General features: G+C 39.8%; 1 protein-coding gene across 2 annotated transcripts in view; it reads left to right on the top strand.

The window, feature by feature from the left end:
* The window catches only part of LOC148871431 (calcium-dependent protein kinase 20-like), a 62,371-nt gene that overhangs the window by 33,020 nt on the left and 7,919 nt on the right, over positions 1–21,432 (top strand). For both annotated transcript variants that reach the window (XM_088971149.1, XM_088971150.1), the window contains exons 2-4: positions 18,191–18,334; positions 18,451–18,603; positions 19,610–19,725. In XM_088971149.1, the coding sequence (XP_088827275.1) occupies positions 18,191–18,334; positions 18,451–18,603; positions 19,610–19,725 (413 nt within the window). The remainder of the gene's footprint in view (positions 1–18,190; positions 18,335–18,450; positions 18,604–19,609; positions 19,726–21,432) is intronic.

Here is a 21,432-nt window from a genome sequence, read left to right as displayed (position 1 = left end):
ACTTGGCACTGTTTCATACCAAACTTCTTTACCACCTCACTGAACCTACCAAACCACGCACGGGGAGATTGTTTAAGTCCATAAATGACCTTCTTTAGTCAGAGTAGAAGATCAAGACTGTAATCAGTCTTGAATCCTAATAGGTTTTAGGTTTGCAAAATAGAAGAAAAAGAGAGAAAGGAGAGAGAATAGAAGAGAAACAAGAGAACACAAGTTGTTGAAAGGAGGGACAGATTCTTACTTATCTGCTGCCGCCACTCTCTTAATATTTATAGGTTATGTTTAGTACATAATGGAAATGACACATCTGCCCTTGGTACTTACATAATAAATAAAGTAAATAAAAGTTGAAATAAATAACAACTGAATTAACAAACTGACTCAAACTATCACTACTATAACTGAAACAAATAACTACACTGTTGTCCTATGAACACAGTGGGGACCACTGCAGTGGGGCCCACATCAGTATTCTCTACACTCCCCCTCAAGTTGGGAGTAGATATCTATCATGCCCAACTTGGATAGGTCTGTCTCTAACTTCTTCCTTGGTACAGCCTTCGTGAGGATATCCGCGAGCTGCATATTTGATGTGATGTACGGAAGACACACTTCTTGTGATGTGACCCTTTCTCGCACAAAATGTCGATCAACTTCGATATGTTTAGTTCTGTCATGCTGCACTGGGTTGTGGGATATATTAATAGCTGCCTGATTATCACAATACAACATTAAGGGCTTTTCATAGTCAATACCCAACTCTTCAAGTAGTGACTTCAGCCACTCCATTAGCCATTGACCTGTATTCCGCTTCAGCACTGGAGCGGGAAACAACACTTTGCTTCTTACTCCTCCCAGAGACAGGGTTACCTCCCACCAGGGCACAATATCCAGAGGTAGACCTTCTGTCATCAACACTTCCAGCCCAATCGGCATCTGTATAGACTTCCACCCTCATGTGATTATTGTTCTTGAGCAATACACCTCTACCCGGGCATCTCTTCAAGTATGCTAATATTCTCTCTACCGCAAGAAGATGAGAAGTTCTAGGGGAGTGCATGTACTGGCTAACAACACTAACTGCATAGCTGATATCCGGCCGAGTGAGGCAGAGATATAGAAGCATTCCAACCAACCGTTGGAACATAACTTTGTCTTCAAGAGGCTCCCCACCCTCTGCACTAATCTTGTGATTTTGTTCAATGGGTGCATCAGCCGGCTTAACACCCAACTTTCCAGTTTCCGCCAACAGATCTAGAACATATTTTCTCTGAGAGAAAATACCGTAGTGCACCAAGATCTTTCACCTCAAACTCTTGATGGAGCTGTTTGAGGGACTCAATCTCATGACTGTCATTTCCTGTCACCACAATATCATCAACATATACTGCTAGTAGTGTCAGAGAGGACTCCACCCTCTTGATGAATAGTGTATGATCTGACTGGGCCTGTTCATAACCAAACCTTCCAAGAGCTAATCTAAACCTATCAAACCAGGCTCTAGGTGACTGTTTCAAACCATACAATGCCTTGTTCAATCGGAAAACCTTCTTACCTGTCTCTGTATCATAGAATCCAGGAGGCAACTGCATGTAAACCTCTTCTTGTAAGTCTCTATTCAGAAAGGCATTTTTAACATCCATCTAAAACAGGGGCCAAGAATAATTTGCTGCAAGGGATAACAAAACTCGAATGGTGGTCATCTTGGCTACTGGGGCAAAGGTCTCCAAGTAGTCTATACCATAAGTCTGAGTGAACCCCTTTGCAACCAGCCAGGCTTTTTACCTTTCAATAGAGCCATCAGCATTATGCTTCACAGTGAACACCCATCTGCATCCCACCGGTTTCTTTCCTTTTGGTGGGTCAACCAGTTACCAAGTATTATTCTTCAACAGGGCATCCATTTCGACTTGCATTGCATCTTTCCATTCTGGAACTGATAAGGCTTCTTGCACTGTTCTTGGAATAGGGACATTGGCAATGGAAGTGAGATAGGACCGGTAAGATGGTGATAGACGACCATAGGATAAGAACTGTGAGATGCTGTGAGCTGTAGAAGTGGTGTAATGTCATTTCCCTTTGTGAATGGCAATAGGGAGATCAAGGTCATCCACAGGAGGGGAAGTGGCAACGTTGAGAGGTATCTCAGTAGGCTCTGGATCTAGAGCCGCAGAAGGTACTGGAGCTGGCCGGGACTGCCGAAGACTAGGATCAACCTGCCTGCATCGCCTGTGATAGACTCTCAACTCCGGCTCCCTTTGACCACCCTCACCACTACAACCTTCATTACCCAATGGAATAGGTAAAGGAACAACCCCTCTTCTACCAGCCCCACTTCCACTCTCACTGCTCTCCCCCTGAGGAAAGAAACTCAAAACAGCCCCACTCTCACTGCTCTCCCCCTGAGGAGAAACCCTAGGATAATAGGGTGTCTCCTCAAAAAAGGTGACATCCATGGAGACAAACCGTTTCCCTGAAACCGGATCATAGTAGAAATAACCCTTTTGAGTTTGTGCATAACCAAGGAAAATGCATTTGGAGGCCTTAGGTTCAAACTTGGAATGATGAGGCCCGAGAAGCTGAACGAAACAGGTACAACCAAAGGTTTTAAGGGGAACAATGAACAACTCCTCATCTGGGTATAGAAGGGAAAAGGGGGTTCTCATATCAAGGATCCGGGAAGGAACTCGATTAATGAGATAAACTATCGTGAGGATAGCATCACCCCAAAAGCGAATAGGTACATTGGAAGTAAACATAATGTTTTTAGCCACCTCCAAGATATGCCTATTCTTCCTTTCGGCAATGCCGTTCTGCTGTGGTGTATAAGGGCAAGTGCTCTGGTGAATAACTCCATGGCTAAGAAGGTAGGAGGTCAATGGTTGAGCAAAGTATTCCTTTGCATTATCAGATCTAAGGACTTTGATTTTGGTCCCAAACTGATTGAGAACCATCTGATGGAAGTTTTGGGTCAGAGCATGAACCTCATCCCGAGAACGCATAAGATAGGTCCAAGAAAACCGGGAATGGTCATCAACTAACAGTAGAAAATATCTGTACCCACCCATAGAAGAGATATGATATGGCCCCCAAACATCAGTATGCATAATATCAAAAGAGGAATTACTCCTTTTATTACTTAAAAAATTAGAGGTTCTGCAATGTTTGGCAAACTCACAACTCTCACACCTCAACTTTGATAACTCAACAGACTAAAATAAAGCAGGAAACATATTCTTCAAAGACTTAAAAGACAAATGACCTAATCGGTTATGCCAAAGCATAACCGAACTCACAGACTGGGAAACAAAAGACTTCTTATCCACCGACTCCTCCCGACGAGAACTCTCTCCAAGCAGATAGATCTCGTTCGTCTCACGGCCAGTCCCAATCACCTTCCTCGTCTCCAAATCCTGAAAAACACATCGGTCAGGGAAAAAGGTTACTGAACAGTTCATGTGTTTGATAATACTACTAATTGAAAGCAGGTTAGTATCAAGCTTAGGAACATGCAAGACAGAAGATAAAGTGATAGTATCCGATAGCTTGATGTCCCCCTTGCCCGAAATGGGAACAAGAGAGCCATTAGCAATGGATACTCTATCTCAGCCAGAGGACAAATGATAAGAAGTGAACAAAGATGGCAAGCTAGTCATATGGTCAGATGCACCTGAATCTATTACCCAGCAGTGATCAGTATTACTTGGAGCTGAAGCATGGTAAGTTGAGGCTCGAGTACCTAAATGTGCAAATGTAGATGTGGCAGGAGCTGATGGTGACTGAGATGGTTGAGCTGAACTCCCAACTTCCTTTTCCAATTGTATGAGGGCAGCCCGAACAACAGCTAAAGTCTCTAGGGATGTGCCTGATGAGGATGTTGAATCAGTGTTCACTGCCATATGAGCATTACCCTCCTTATTTCTTAGTTTTGCTACGACCAAGTGAGGATGTAGCTTCCAACAAGTATCTTTTGTGTGCTTGGGTTTCTTGCAATGTTCACATACTAGATCCCGTTTATCTTCCTTCTTTCGGTCCCTTTCTGAGTCACCCCCTGGCTTGGGTTTAATAGCTGTCAAGGCTGGGAAAGAGGGCTGAGTCTGCATCATGACTTTCCTCCTGGTCTCTTCACTATGCCCCAGGGAGTATGCTTGAGAGAGGGTCACACTATCTCTTGTCAATATCTGTTGTCGCACAATGTCATATTCTGAATTCAAACCAGCCAGAAACTCAAATACCCTATTTGTCTCGACTTGCTTTCTGTGAGTCTGTGCATCTTTGGGACTCTCCCACTCAAGGGTCTGTAAATGGTCAATCTCAAGCCACAAGGATTTCAAGGTAGAGAAGTAGACAGAAACTGGCTTCTCTCCTTGTTTAAGGCTGTTCACCTCACACTTCAGTTCATAGGCTCTGGCAACATTAAGTGGTTGGGAATAGGTTTCTTTCACAACATCCCATATCTCTTTGGCTGTCTTTGCCCATAAGTAATTTTGGCTGATATGTGGCTACATAGAATTACACAGCCATGCCATAACCAAATAGTTCTCTTGAACCCACTTGGTGTATGTTGGGTCCTCCTTGGAAGGTTCTTTCACATCTCCCAAGAGGTAACCCAGTTTTCCCCTTCCTCCAATAGCCATCATGGCTGATTGCGCCCACTCCAAATAATTTGACCCATCAAATCTCATAATTGTAATCTGAAACCCGGTTTCAGATACACTACCATAATTGTGGTTTCCAAAACTACTTTCTCCCTGACCCTTAAACTCCATCTTTGATCAAGATTCAGTGGCTACAAACTATTAGAGCAACTATACCAGAAAACAGAGTCAAACAAGCAAGTCTGAAATCTGATCCGAAACCAACACAAATATGATTTGATCTGAAATCTGATCTGATCCGATCTGAAACCAACCCAAATCTGATCTGAAATCAATCGCCTATCACAGTATATGCAAGAAATCAACTCAAATCTGATCTGAAATCAATCGGCATGCACAGTACCAGGCAACCTATCAATATGAGATACCATTTTCTGAAATCACTACTGTGGGGCCCACTGCTGCGAGAGCAAAATTAGGGTTTCAACTGTAGGCATGAAGTGAGTGCTCAGCTGCACTCTCCAAGCAGTCCGCACAAGTGGGACTTGTCGTAGGGCAATATGAAACCCTAAAAACTAATCACCTTTGAAGAGGGGGGTTCGGCCCAACAGTCAAACCCTAGAAACAAACTTAAACATAGTTCGGCAAGCCAAACCCTAGAACAAACTTGAACACAGTTCGGCCCCTCTTTCTAGATAGGTCCAACCTATCTCGATTGATTGCAGTCTCTGAAACTCAGTAAAAAAAAACTTACTTATGTACTTCGATTTACTGTCTTCTAGGGTTACCTGAACCCTAACCTTCGCTGCCTCTTCCTGATTACCAACTCTCTGCAAGCCGCGGCAAGTCTTCAACTGCTGCGGAGCTCTCTTGGTAGTCTCCAAGATTCAGCCACCGAAAAACTTCTTCAAAGCTTCTAGCCCTAGCTAGTCCTCATGTGGTCGGCTGGACTAGACACACATGAGAAGCCCTAGATAGGCTCTGATACCAAGTAGAAGATCAAGACTGTAATCAGTCTTGAATCCTAATAGGTTTTAGGTTTGCAAAACAGAAGAAAAAGAGAGAGAAAGGAGAGAGAATAGAAGAGAAACAAGAGAACACAAGTTGTTGAAAGGAGGAACAGATTCTTACTTATCTGCCGCCGCCACTCTCTTAATATTTATAGGTTATGTTTAGTACATAATGGAAATGACACATCTGCCCTTGGTACTTACATAATAAATAAAGTAAATAAAAGCTGAAATAAATAACAACTGAATTAACAAACTGACTCAAACTGTCACTACTATAACTGAAACAAATAACTACACTGCTGTAGTTAATACCATATATTTGGGAGTACCCTTTGGCAACCAATTTAGCTTTCAGCCGCTCTACACTACCATCAGGTAAGTACTTAATAGTGTATACCCACTTACAACCAACAACCTGCTTACCAGGAGGAAGTGTGGTGAGGCCCCATGTATGATTATGAGTTAGAGTTGAGAGTTGTTCTTCCATTGCCTGGCGCCACCTTGCAGAGGCAAGAGCTTCCTGGACATCCGTAGAGACAACAATAGAGGCTAACAAGGAGATAAATTGGCGATGGGAAGCAGAAAGGTGAGTGAGAGAAACATAATTAGAAATAGGATGAAGGGTGCAACTGTGTTTACCTTTCCGCAAGGTAATGTGAAGATCAAGTTCAAAAACCGGGGTTGGGGCTGGTGTGGGAACAACTGTTGGATCTGTCGACGATGATGGAGCTGGAGGAGGAGAGTCGGTACATGTTGGCGATGTGTATACACTTGGCGAATAGGTGGCCATTCAATAGGTGGTGGCACTGGAGGCAAGGATTTGGTCGCAACTGGAACAAGGGGAACGAGATCTGCAACTGGAAGTGGAAAAGGAGGAGGTGGTGAGGAGGAAGAAACATCTCCTAACCTTGAGAAAAATGGAGTGGACTCAATGAAAGTAACATTAGCACACACAAAGGAATGTCGAGAACTAGGATTATAACACTTATACCCTTTATGGGTTTGGGAATAGCCAAGGAAGATGCACTTAATGGATCGTGCATCTAACTTGTCCCGTCCCGGTCCTAGATTATGAACAAAACAGACACACCCAAAAACCTGAGGAGTAAGGGGAAACGGAGACAAGGCAGGAAACAAAATGGTGAAAGGAGAATGACCATCAAGGATAGATGTGAGCATCCAGTTAATCAGGAAGCAAGAAGTAAGCACAACATCACTCCAAAAAGGACTGTAGAAGTAAGAGAAAGATGAGAAGAAGAAGGAGAAGAGAAGAAAATAGAGAAGGAGAATAATTCTGGTTCGAACAAGAGAGAAATTCAACTCTCTAGTCGGACAGGTTTAATTTATCTATATTTCTATTCAAGAACAAAAGACTCCTTTGTCCTTACTTAAGTAAGGGACACAACTACTAATAGAACATTACACATCAGCAACTTAAACATAAGTATAAAAGACTAAAATACCCCTACATAGTCGACATTAACAAAAGTATTTGTAGCCATTTTCAATTGGAATAATAACATAGTCCCAAGCATCCAAGTGCACAATATGAAAAGGAAAATCAGATCATTTACTTTTTAAAGGAAATGAAGTTCTATAATGCCTGCTTAATTGACACGTTTGACCTTAAAACAATTTGCCTCTTATTTGATTGACTCTGGATCCCACTTTCGAGGACTCTAATGACATATGACCCAGATGAATATGCCACAAAACAATTTGCTTCTTATTTGATTGACTCAAAGATCAAAAAATCGCAAGTCTAACTTCATTCTCTAGCACATAGAGACAATTGGCCATGTTTCCTCTACCAATTGTCTTGCCAAAGGCCAAATCCTGAAACACACATGAGTGAGGAAAAAAGGTTACAAAACAATTCATAGAATGAGTAATACTACTAATGTACAACAAATTAATAGGTAATTGTGGGACATGGAGTATATTAGAAAGTGAAAGGCCAAAGGGAAAAAATATTGATCCTTGACCAGCTATGGAGAAGAAGGATCCATCAACTAGTCTCACTTTATTCCTGCCATAAAGGAGATCATATGATCAAAGCAAATTTGACTTACCAGTCATATTAGTTGAGGTTCCAGAATCAATGATCCATGGAGATTTCGGAGCATGGGAAGACACATGGAAAGTAGATGCTATGTTACCTAATGTAGACATAAATGAAATCAAGAGGGTAGGTCCAGAATCAGCCTAATGAGTGCCCTACCATATTGCTCCAAGCGATCACAAAAGGAGTTGATGATGTATTCCTTGAGATCAGAACTAGGGGAACGATCCTAAGAGGAACTCATAGTTGAACTACAGTGCAATCGGACTATTGTACTTCTTCTGAGATAGTTTCCTGCTCTGCTCTTAAGATGTTTTCTTTGCTAGATTCGGTTTCCCATGCAAATCCCAACAAGTCTTGTGCATATGTAAGGATTTCTGGCAGTGTGTGCACCACAGTTTATCTTTATCATCCACCTTCATCTGGCCATCACCTTTCTTCACAGAACTTGTACTTCCTTTTGCTGCCAAAACATCTGGATCCCACTCAGAAGTATTCATAGCAATCCTGTTACTCTCCTCGAACTGAATGAACTAAGGCATACACCTCTTGGATTGAAGAGAGATCCTTGCTACCCAAAATCTGTACTCTGATGGTTTCATAAATTGGGTTTAGGTCTAATAGAAAAGCAAGCACATGTTGTTGAGAAACCAATTGCTTATAAGCCTTAGGAAAGAAGATAAACTCCTTTCCCCTTGCTTACATGTAGATGATTCTGCCTACAGCTAATAAATCCTAGCATAATGTCTCTGTTCAGAGTATGTTGACTTTGCTTGTTCCCATATTTCCCAACCTGTGTTTGCCCACATAAAATTCTTCTTAATAGATGGCAACAGGGATGTGAAAAGCCAAGGCATGATCATGCAGTTTTTATTTTTTTATTTTTTTTTGACAGACAAAGTGAAAACTTTTCATTAATATAAACAGTAGTGTACAAAGACTATGAAAGGGGTAAGGTCACGCCAAAGAGTACATATCACAAATGATCCCAATACAATTGTTCCTTATGAACTTCTTGCCTAGCTAGAGAATCTGCTACCCCATTTGCCTCCCTTGGAACCCATTGAAGTCTCGCTGTTATTCCCCTCAGACCACTCCAAGACTTAAGCCACATAATCATTAAAAAACAGTCACAGCAATACTGTTGCTGACAATGCAGGTCACTCGTGATCTACAGAGGTACAAACTGTGCTACAAAATGGGCCCGTGGACCCATAAAGGAACTTGAAACCCCTCTACACCATTCAGCCACTACAGAACTGAAATTTTCTCAGTGTTATTACCAAGAACTAGCGGGAAAAAACATCTTAGAAGTTGTTCTAGACCAGTCCGATTGGATTTTTCTGAGTCCTCTGTCTAAGAAATAGTAGGATGGAAGAAGAAAACTGGTTGCAGCCCCTGGAACTCACCTCACAACATTCATCTACTGCAGTTCAGAATGATTCCTTGATGTTCTAGCCAAGAGAAAGAGAAGAGAGAGCACCCAGAGAAGTCTCAGACCCGTGCGATCTCAGTTCTTCATATTTTCAATCCAGAAAAGGTAAGGAGAGAAAAAACACATGACCAGGAGATACCTTACACCCCACGATCCTGCTCTGGTACCATTTTATTGAAGTGTAAACCGATAAGGAAATAAGAAAAAGAAGGAAGAAGAGAAGAGAAGAAGAGGAGAGAAAATTGACGAGAGTCAAAAAACTGGGCTGGCAGTGCCAGCTCTAATATTTATATCAAGGATGGTAGTACAAAAAAGATAGTAAAAGGACTAAAGTGCCCTTGGGCACCTAAACAAAGAATTACATCAAAGGACATGGGTTGAGTACTAAAAAATGATTTAAGCATTCACAATTTAACAATGAATAAGGCATTAAAGAGAATGGAATGGAGAAGGAAGAAGAGAAGAGAAGAAGAGAGAAAATTGACGAGAGTCAAAAAACTGGGCTGGCAGTGCCAGCTCTAATATTTATATCTAGGATGGTAGTACAAAAAAGATAGTAAAAGGACTAAAGTGCCCTTGGGCACCTAAACAAAGAATTACATCAAAGGACATGGGTTGAGTACTAAAAAATGATTTAAGCATTCACAATTTAACAATGAATAAGGCATTAAAGAGAATGGAATGGCTCAACAAGATTCATGTAGCCAGCTCCATATAGTTGGGATGAGGCTTAGATGATGATGGCTGTCCTCAGACTCAAATTTACATTCTCACACTTACCTGCCTGAGATTTTACCATAACACCAAGTAATGGCCCCTATATTCTTGTACTATATAGATCTCTAAATTCTTCTTATAAATTAGTACAGGTTCATGTTAACAATCAAGAAAGAAATGGAACCAGCACACTGGGTGGAATGAGCACACTAGGTTCATTATCACTATTTCCGGATGCTGCATGGCAAACTCTTAAGTCACCTATGGTGGAATGAGCACTTTAAATAATTCTAACCGTAGACCTCAGGAGAACACTGATTTTGCACCATTAATAGACCATTTCTAGAACCTTACTATTCAATATTCCATTCTGGCCACCACTTAAAAAAGGTACCAAACCTGATTACCACCATCCATGATAGTTGCTTTCTTTGATAACATCAATTAGAGGGTCTAAACCACCAGAAACATCACTTAACAGTCACTCATAGTGACTATGACTAAATATAAAGGCAGAAAAAACGTCTTATCAAGATTGAGATTGAGAGAAGATGCTGACTTCCAACAAGAAAATCAAATAGGATAGATTTATCACTTTTGATGCCATTTCTGGAGTTGATTGCAGGACCCAAACTTGACAAGCAATGATAATAGGCCACGCCTGACACTCAAAACAGATAGTAGATGACTGCCAGTTCAGAAACTCTTCTGGCACAATTACAAGCTACTAATATGGTTCTAAGGCATTATTTGTTTACCTGTACCTCGTGGGGGGTAAGTTGGTCAACCAGGTAATTGAACAATTTCTCCATATTTGAGCACCGGTATAATGGGTCCCATGTATAGATTATTTTCAAAGAGTATTGGTTCCCTGGGTAACTGATACTCTGCTGCGGGTGGGTAAGTTGCTTATCCACCTGCCAAAAATGTTAATATCTCCTGCCTTCATCTTTACTATAGGAATTTGAAATGTGACCGAATACTGGCACTGCAATTTTCCCGGGTAATTCTTTCCTGAGAATCATTTGCCTGGGTAAGTGTGTTACCCGGGTACTGAAAAACGAATGAGGCCTAAGAGTAATCACTGGTCCCTTGCAGGCTGTTAGAAGAGATCGACCTGGTCTGATAACCATATAGATGGTACCATTTATGAGAACAGGAGTAGAAAGAAAAGAGTAAGGGAAAAAGAATAGAAAGAAAAGTGGGAGAGAATGGATGCTCTTAACCCACCATGACTTATAAGTTCTTGGTTATAATTCAAATGACCGTTCTGTGGTTGATAAAGCGGAACAGAACACAAGATATTCCTATAACATAATAGCAGATGATAAGACTAAAATACCCCTGGTCTCATGCCTCTTATGAGAACAATGCCCTTGCTATGACTTTCAACACTTCTCCTCAAGCCAAGCATAGATACTAAATATGTGCAACTTGCCCAAAATTTTTTCCAACTTTGGTTTAATGGCAACTTTTGGTGAATAAATCAGCTAACTGCTACTTAGATTTGACAAAAGGAAAACAATGTAACTTTTTTTAGAAGAATACACAAAGACTTGACCTAGAAATATGAGCAAAGAACACTTGCCCAAGTACAGACCTACTAAAACTATAAGACAAAAGCATATCCAATTTAAGGTTTTTAATATAACATATCAAATATAATTTAAAGAAAAATGCTATTGGGGTTGATAGGCAACTTGTTCTCCAACTAAAGCTATGCTAGTTCGTGGATTTTCATCTAGCTGCTGCAATGGTTTTAACTCTGGACTTTGAGTTCCAGGTTTCATTTCAGGTCTTGGATTCTCTTGTCCAGAACTGAAGTGAAGAGAAGGGAGAAGAGAGGAAGAGAGAGGAGAGAAGAGAGATTTGAGAGCACCAAAAGATGCTGGCGGTGCCAGCTTTTTAGTATTTATATTAGGGTGACCCAACATAACATAGAGAGAAGGGGAATTATAATAGTACCCCTGCAACACTAACAGAAACAAAAAATACAAAGAAAAACAACTTTAACCAGTCTTTAACACTCCCCCTCAAGTTGGGACATAAATGTCAATCATGCCCAACTTGTCACATAGATCATTGTGCCGCAAATGATGTAGCCCTTCTGTGAAGATGTCTGCAAGTTGATCTTTGGACCTGACATAGGGGGTGCACACTTCCCCTTTGACAACCTTTCTTTGATAAAATGCTTGCCTACCTCAATGTGCTTGGTTTTATCATGTAGAACTGGTTTAGCAGCAATGTTTATGGCTGCCTTGTTGTCACAATATAAAGTTAGGTCCATCAACTATAAATCCCAGTTCACTCAATAGATTTTTTAGCCACATTATTTCAGCCACTCCATGAGACATTGCTCTATATTCAGCTTCAACACTAGATCTAGCCACCACATTCTGCTTTTTGCTTCTCCAAGTGACTAGGTTTCCTCCCACAAAGGTATAGTAGCCACTAGTAGACTTCCTATCATCCAGTGATCCTACCCAATCTGCATCAGTATACACTTCATCCTTCAGATGTCCGTGCTTTTGGAACAATAAACCTGCACCTGGGAATTTCTTAAGATATCTGAGAATTCTTTCAGTTGCTTCAAGGTGGGTGGTCTTGGGGGCATGCATGAATTGGCTAAGAACGCCCACTACATAAGCAATGTCTGGCCGAGTCATGGAGAGATATAGAAGTCTTCCTACAAGCCTTTGAAATTGTTCACAACTTTGATGGATTCACCTGGGCGATCACTTAATTTGTGACTAAGATCAATAGGAGAATCAACAGGTTTCACTCCCAACTTTCCTGTATCCTGTAACAGATCTAGGACATACTTTCTCTGAGAAATGAAGATACCCTTTTGTGAGAGGGCAACTTCAATTTCAAGAAAGTATCTCAAAGGACCTAGATCTTTCACCTTAAACTGAGTAGCAAGAAATCCCTTCAATCTTTGAATTTCATCTTTCCAATCACCAGTGATAACTATATCATCAACATACACTATTATGGCTACAATTTTCCCTTCCCCTCTTTTCATAAACAATGTATGATCAGATTGGTATTGCTTGTAGCCCTTTTGTTGTACAACTACCTGGAATCTGTTGAACCAAGCTCTTGTATAATGACTTTTTTAACCTGCATACCTTTTGTTCATTACCTTGAGCCCAGAAGCCAAGGGGTTGTACCATGTACACTTCTTCTAGATCACCATTTAGAAATGCATTCTTGATGTCCAATTGGTGAAGGTCCCTATCGGAGTTAGTAGCTAAAGAGAAGAGAACCCTAATGGAGTTTATCTTTAGCAACTGGTGCAAAAGTTTCTGCATAATCCACCCTATACACTTGAGTGAACCCTTTTGCCACTTGACGAGCTTTATACATTTCCATTGTGCTATCAGCCCTATGTACAATTTTCCCTCGGGAAGATCCACCAATTCCCATGTACAATTTTTATGTAATGCATTAATTTTTTTCTTCACTGCATCTGTCCATTCAAGCACTGAGAGAGCTTCTGCCACATTCTTAGGAATAGGAACACTGTCATTGGAAGAGAGGAATGCCCAAAAGGAAGGTGAAATGTTTTCATAGGAAACAAAATGGGAAATGGGGTGCTTGGTGGTACAAGATCTAACACCTTTCCGGAGAGCAATAGGGAGGTTAAGATCATCAATGGTGGAGGTATCAATAGCAATAGGGTCAGAAATATCAATGGGAACTAAGGTACCTAGCTAGGTAGGATCCATCCCTAGAGAATTTGATGGCATTGGTGGTACAACTTCTAGATGCTCCAAAGCTCTTGAACTTGGTTGGCCTTTGTGATGACGACAAAAAGCACGAAAGGGAGGAGGATCAGGTAGAGGAGGATTTTGAACCTGTTTGTCCTTATGCCTACACTCCCCCTAAGGAGAAATAGGAAAGAAAGGTTCACTCTCAAAAAAGGAGACATCCATGGAAACATGTATTTCCGAGAGATGGGATCAAAGCACCGGTACCCCTTATGATTTGTAGGGTACCCCAAGAATATGCAAGGATAGAACGAGGATCCAATTTCCCATGAGTGGGTGACAGGTTTTGAACAAAGCAACGACAACCAAAAACATGGAGAGGAATAGACAAAAGAGGAGCCTTGGGAAACAAAAGCTGATCTGGGGCTTTGTACTCTAACCATCGAGAGGGCATGTGGTTAATGAGATAGGCAGCACAAAGGATAGCTTCAAGCCAAAAACGTTTGGGGACATTCATATGAATCAATAGTCCCCGAGCTACTTCAAGAAGATGGCGGTTCTTTCTTTTAGCAACACCATTTTGTTGTGGTGTTTGGGCATAGGAGCTACGGTGGAGTGATCCGCGTGAAGCAAAGAACTCTGTAAGATCATTATGGAAGTATTCTTTGGCATTATCGGATTGGAAGATTTGGATTTCGGTTTGAAATTGGGTGAAAGTCATTCTTTGGAAATCTTGGATAATTTTGGGTATTTCATCCCTAGTTTGCATGGGATATACCCATGTGTACCTGGAATAATCATCAATAAAGGTAATAAAATACTTTTAGCCACTTTCAGATGGTAAAGTAATTGTGCCCCAAACATTAGAGTGAACAATATGAAAAGGAAATTCAGATTTATTATTCTTTGAAGAAAAATGAGTTCTACAATGTTTACTCAGTTGACAAGTTTGACATATCAGCTCTGACACTAACATTGACTTAAACAACTCTGGAAACACAATCTTTAAGGAATCAAAGGGTAAATGACCAATACGACTGTGCCATAAATAGGCTTGGCTCTTAATAGACTTACTCTTAGACTCTATGACTACAAGGCCAGCCTTATTCTCCAACAAGTAGACACCATCCACCATACATCCTCTACCAATCATCTTCCCCGAGTCCAAATCCCGAATTACACAATAAGAAGGGAAGAAGGTTATTGAACAATTTAAAGAATTGGTTATACTACTAACAAAAAACAAATTAATAGGGAATTGAGGAACATGTAAAACATTAGAAAGTGTAGGACCAAAAGGAAGAGAAATAGTTTCTTGACCAACTATGGTAGAGAATGAACCATCAACCGGACTGACTTTGTCTCTTCCAGAGAAGATGATAGGTCTGAAAGCAGGTAGACTTCTCGGTCATATGTTTTGACGCTCAAGAATCAATTATCCAAGGAGAGTCAGAGGAATGAGACATTACATGGAGAGCTGTGGCAGAATTACTTGATGTAGATACATGTGAAGTTGATGGAGGAGGGGCATCCATCTAGCGAATTGCCCTACCATAAAGTTCTAAATGATCACAGAAGGAATTAATGATATCCTCCCTAGTGTCACAACCAGTAGTATATGTCTGAACTGCAGTAGTAGTAGGGGGCTGTTTCTCCCGAGTAGCCATGTTTGTTGTAGTGAATTTTCTTGAACCTTGCTGACTTAACTTCTTATTCAGATCTGAGCCCTGTTTCTTACTCAATTCCTGAGCCCATTTCAGCTTCCCATGAAGGTCCCAACATGTGTCACGAGTGTGTCGAGGCTTCTGGCAATGGGTGCACCATTTTGGCTTCCCTTCTTAAAAGGATTTCCTCCACTTGTAACAACACTTCCTTTTACTGCCAGCACAACTGCATCTCCCCTAGAATTATTCATCAGATTCCTTCTACTTTCCTCTAACTCTAGTAAAGCATATACCCCTTAAACGAAAGGGAGATCCTTGCTTCTAAGGATCTACACTCTAATGGATTCATATATAGGGTTCAAGCCGAGGAAGGCAAAGACCTTCTGCTGAGAAACAAGAGACTTGTATGCTTTCACATCTTCATCACACTTCCAATCTACACTTTGGTAGTGATCCAATTCTTTCTAAATGGAAGACAAGTCTGAGTAGTACATAGAGAGACTCCTCTCTCCCTATTTGCAAGTAGAGGATTCTGCTTGTAACTGATAAATCTTTGCATAGTGTCTCAATTCAAAATAGGTTGACTTGGCTTGTTCCCAAATCTCATAAGCTGTTTCAGCCCACATAAAATTTCTTCTCACTTGAGTTGCATAGACACTAAGAGCCATGACATTACCATGCTGTTCTCCTAATTCCATCTGTCATGCTCAACACTCCCAGAATTAGGTTCTTTAATTCTTCCATTTATATAGCCTATTTTTTCCCTTGCAGTAATGTATAACCCGATCCCCTTCGACCACTAAATAATTCAGACCATCAAGAGGTATGACAGCCATAGGGAAGGATAAATCCATGCCCCCACTCAGTTCATTCTGCATGGATGAAACACTGGAGGTGGCTAAGTCTTCACTATTCATGATAACTGGTTTAAATCACACTATAAGTGGCTGAATCTTCACCCAAAAAAAAAAAAACAGTCCGACCTGTCCAACTTATTTTCCCTTTCGCACATTGTGTTATTTCTGAAAAAAAAATCTGCTCCAGGAATTAAAAAAAAAAAAAAAACTATAGGCAGCTCTAGATCGACTACAGTACTTCAGTCACCATAAAAAAAAATTTCCTGCTGTTGCAGCACCTACAAGTCATCACCGACCTACAAACTACCCACTGCACTGCTGTCACAGCACACACAGGTCATCTCCGACCTACACACACTCCACAAAGCTGCTGTCACAGCACATACAGTCACCTCTGACCTACAACCATCACAAGGATCACTTGATCCTACAAAAAAGGAAGGTACAGGTGCTGATCACCTCACATCCGATTGGTTTTTTCCCTTTTTAAGTCTGTCCTGATACACAATCAGGAAAAAAATAAAAAAGAGGAGAACAAAGCTTCTGAGATCAGTCCAAAAAAAATACCATGGTTCTTAAGAAAAAAAATATCAATAGCACGATGGGGAAGGGAAGAAGATAGAGGACTCGATCTCCTTTCAGATCAGATGAACCCGCTCTGATATGATCTTGTCCAGAACTGAAGTGAAGAGAAGGGAGAAGAGAGGAAGAGAGAGGAGAGAAGAGAGATTTGAGAGCACCAAAAGATGCTGGTGGCGCCAGCTTTTTAGTATTTAAATTAGGGCGACCCAACATAACATAAAGAGAAGGGGAATTACAATAGTACGTCTGCAACACTAACAGAAATAAAAAACACAGAAAAACAACTTCAACCAGTCTTTTAATAGATTCAAAGAGAAGAAACTGAAGAAAAGAATGAGTGAGAAGAAAAATACTAGATGGTTACTGAAAAAATAAAAGAAAAAGAAAGATACTAGATGGGTTACACCACCTACCATCAGTCCTGATTGGAGTAGATTAATTGAGGACAAGGTATGACAAAGGATGATGAGTCTCCCCTCGAAAATAAAGCTATAGAGATACATAATTTTCTAGTCTTTACAAACTTCCAGAAATAGCTTTCATGGGGGTATTATAGTGGTGTGATGAAGTTCCTACTTGAGGAGAGCTAGTAAATTGCTATATTCCCAAATAATTGTCTTCTTAAAGTAGGAACAGAATAATGCAAATCATGTAATTGGTATAAAGGACTTATTGGATTTCTATGGACTGAACAGCTAACTTAAAATGGCCCTTGATTGGTACATTTGATTACAGCTGAAATAAGTGCTGAAAATGGAATGCTTAAAAAACTCTAAACTAAAAAATGGTTTAAATCTGGGGGTATTATTGATATATGATAGGATTTTTAGGGGTAAAATAATAACTCCAATGCATGTGCTTTAGTATTCAACAATTATGTCTGGAGTCGCTAAAATGTCGAATGACAAATTTGAGTGTGAAATCTTTTCAATATTCCACTTTCAGCTCCTATTTCAGCAGTTACTAAATGGTAAGTTGCAGGTTTAATTAGATCCTGTGCTGGGCTTCTTGTGGTTGTGCCTGTAGATCTGTGTCAATTTGATTGTCAGGTGCATGTGGCATTGATTGACATTGATTGTCTCATACCACATCCCAAGATATTATACCCTTTCATAAACCATCTAAGTTCAGTTTCTACAACTGCATATCCAATACTGATTTCCATGTTCATATGAGAAAATATTTTCTCTTGGTCTCTGGGACAGTTCAGCTTCAGTCAGGGCAAAGCTCATTCGGGCAGATTTTACTGCCTTGCGTTGAGAATATCTCCATACTTGTATGCTTTATTTCATGGAGAGATATTCCCAATGCAAGGTTGCAAAAGGTTGTTAGAACAGTGTGGGCACAGATTTGCCCTGATAGAAGCCGATCTCCTCTGGCACATCTACTCATTATATAGATGCAAAAGTTATATTTCTGTTTGAAGTAGGAGATCCATTGTCTGTTTACATTCGACTACAGAGTAGTTGATACAACATTCTTCACCCTTTCACTTGCTAGATTTGTATGTCTTGCCACATTAATCAGGAATTGATAAATCATTCTTCAGGGCAAACATTTACTGATGTGGTTGGGAGTCCTTACTATGTTGCCCCGGAAGTTTTGAGGAAGCATTATGGTCCAGAATGTGATGTTTGGAGTGCTGGAGTAATTATTTATATTTTACTAAGTGGGGTTCCTCCATTTTGGGATGGTAAGAATGCCATCTATCTTATGTCTCTTAAGATTATATGTCTCTTCTTGTGACTACCATTATCCTAACAGCCATATTTAACTTTTTTGTTGTTTTATTTCAATATAATTATACAGAAACGGAACAGGGTATATTTGAACAGGTTTTAAGAGGTGAACTTGACTTCATATCAGATCCATGGCCCAGTGTCTCTGAAAGTGCAAAAGATTTGGTCAGGAAAATGCTTGTTCGAGATCCAAAGAAGCGGCTGACTACCCATCAAATTCTCTGTGGGTACACTCACATGATTTGATTTTTTTTTTTTTTATATTTTTCTCCTAAATGAATAATTCAAGAAATCAGGGTGTGAGTTGGTTCCATAAAAGTTTTTTCCCTTTTTTCTCATTCTTTCTTTGTAGAAGTGGTTAGTAAACAATCTAACCATTATGGGTAGACTTCCAACTTTTCAACTTTATGTTGTGAACACAATATGACGCTGTATAATGGACGATACTGGAGGATGACTCCACTAGCATCATTTTCTTTCTTCACACAAAATTGTATTATGATCCACTATTCTGGTCCATAACTCAAACTTATCATCAAAGGTCATCAACTGTTCTATTATTCTAAGTAATAGCTTAAACCTATCATTGATTATTTTATTTTTTATTTGATTAATTACTTTTGAGAAACGACTATTATTCTGTGTTATATGTCAAGAAGAAGGCTGTACTAATGTATAAGGATGCATAAAGTATGGAGAAACAGACCATGCCTCTTCATGGATCTCACCTTTGGAGAACTCTAGGTCAAAATCAGTCTCATCAGATCTTATTCAATTATATACATTCAGTGGACCTTTTTTTCTTCTTTTTGATAGGATCACCTAGCTGTGTCAATTTGGACAATTTTTGTTGGACTCTATTTCTATTCCGTTTGTAGCAACTATTCAGTTTCATTTGTACATGTGTATAGGAAGTGCAGACATTTGATTTCCCAGATGAGGGTTGAAATTTATTGTTGGGGGGATTTTAGACCAAATGAATTTTTTGTTCAATGACGATACCACTTTATTGGCAGTCTGACCATTTGAAGACACTTGCAAAAGTTCTCCCCTGTTTAAAGTCGGGAAATCTTGTCCTTTTGAAGTAGAACAAGTTCAGAACAACCCATATTTTTCTCTAGAAAAATAGATGATACATGGTATGCTGTTAGAAAATATGGGAAGATGTTTTCTTTATTTGTTATTTTTATTTGTTTATTTATTTTACTAAAGGTTACATTTTCTGGCAGGCCACCCTTGGGTTCGGGTTAATGGTGTAGCTCCTGATAAGCCTCTTGATTCTGCTGTTTTAACTCGCTTGAAACAATTCTCTGCCATGAACAAACTCAAGAAAATAGCAATCAGAGTGAGTATCTTGATATTTCTGAGCCTATGGCCTTTCTTTCATGATTTGAAAAGTGAAATTTGTACTCCTAAAAACTAAATAGTGTGCATGTGTTGTTTTCTCGAGTCTCTGGCTAAAATTCATTGTTGAAAGCCTGGAAACATAGGCTTCTTCAACATTTCTTTATACTAATCTCTGTGGAAAAACCTTTATATGAAAACCAACTGGTTTTTTTTCTAACTCATAATTGTGTTATTAAAGTCATCTCTCTCCTAGGAATGGCAAGAGGCGAGGGAGGGCCAGGATTTGCATGCCTCATCCCTGACCCCGAACTCAAAAAACCCACCCCGTCCCCGCCCTGTACCCCAGTGGGGCTAGAAATCCCAACCCATCCTCATCCCTGTGGGGAACGAGGATCCCTGAATTTGCGCCACCCCACCCCGGTCCCACTTGTAAATTGATTTTTTTGTTTACTTTTTTGAAACCTACCCAGAACTATATTATATTATGTAATGTATAACATAACATAACATAATATAAAGAAACACACTTTAGTTGGTGCAGGTTTGGGGTGGGATGGACAAATACCACCCCCGCTTTGTTCCTGGTTACTAAAGTTCTGGGTTTCCCCAAAACCCGCCCTCGATCAGGGTGGGGTGGGCTGGAGCCCCGCGGGGACAGGTCAAGTTGCCATCTCATCTCTCTCTCTCTCTCTCTCTAAAAGATACACGGATGCATACACAAACATTTCTCCAGTTTTTTGGTTGTACATGCATATGTACATGTATCAGTTGTACATGTACATGCATATGTACATAATGGGGTGTTACTCTCAAGTGCATATTAGACTAAATTGTTTTTATATTTTTATTTTATGTTTTTAATAGATACCATTAAACTAAATAATTCATATTCACATTGTGGGTTTATAGTATTAATATTATTATTCTTATACTAGTTTCTTTCTATTATTTTCTTATTTGTTTGGGTCCAATTGATACACAAGTCAGTGACATAGTCATGAACCTTTTAGGACTTTAAAACTAGGGATGCAAATGGATCAGATCGGATTCAAATCAGGGTATATCTGAATCTGATCCGACAGTACAAATAGCAGATCCAATCCAATCCGAAAGTCCGATCGGATCTCACAAACACAAATTTGAATTCGAATCCGTTAATAATGTCAGATATCCAAATATGATCCAATCCGATTTAATTTCTGAAAATTTTTAAAAATATAATAGTTTATATAAAGAAAAAACAAAAAATACAAGTATTTTCTTCAACTATTTTCATCATATTTATATACATGCATTTTTATAAAAAATTACAAAACGCAATAAAAGCATATTTATAAATAAATAATAATATAAATAAATAAATGTAGAGAAGATGGGCCGAATGGCCCATAGGCTGTTATTGTATATTATCTTTATGTTCTTCTCTGTAATGGGCCTTATTCTGGGCCTATACTCTTTTATGTTCATCTTTTGTAATTTCTTGTCCAACTAAGGACCTCTCTTGTAATTACTAAAAGATTAATTTAATAAAAGTGTATTAGAGAGTTAGAGGGAGGTTAAGTTCGAACTCCTCATCCTCTAACTATTCTTGCCGCAACTCTCTCTTCTTCTCTAATCTTCTCTTGCTAGTTTTCTTTGTTTCAAACACAGTCCCTACTTCTAGGACTGTTTTTCAACTTGGTATCAGAGCAAGCCATGGCTTGGC

The sequence above is a fragment of the Nelumbo lutea genome, chromosome 2 (genome assembly GCF_056320005.1).
Source record: "Nelumbo lutea isolate HS-2025 chromosome 2, American lotus-T2T, whole genome shotgun sequence".
Classification (NCBI taxonomy): Eukaryota; Viridiplantae; Streptophyta; class Magnoliopsida; order Proteales; family Nelumbonaceae; genus Nelumbo; species Nelumbo lutea.
This window is presented reverse-complemented; position numbering and strand designations above follow the sequence as displayed.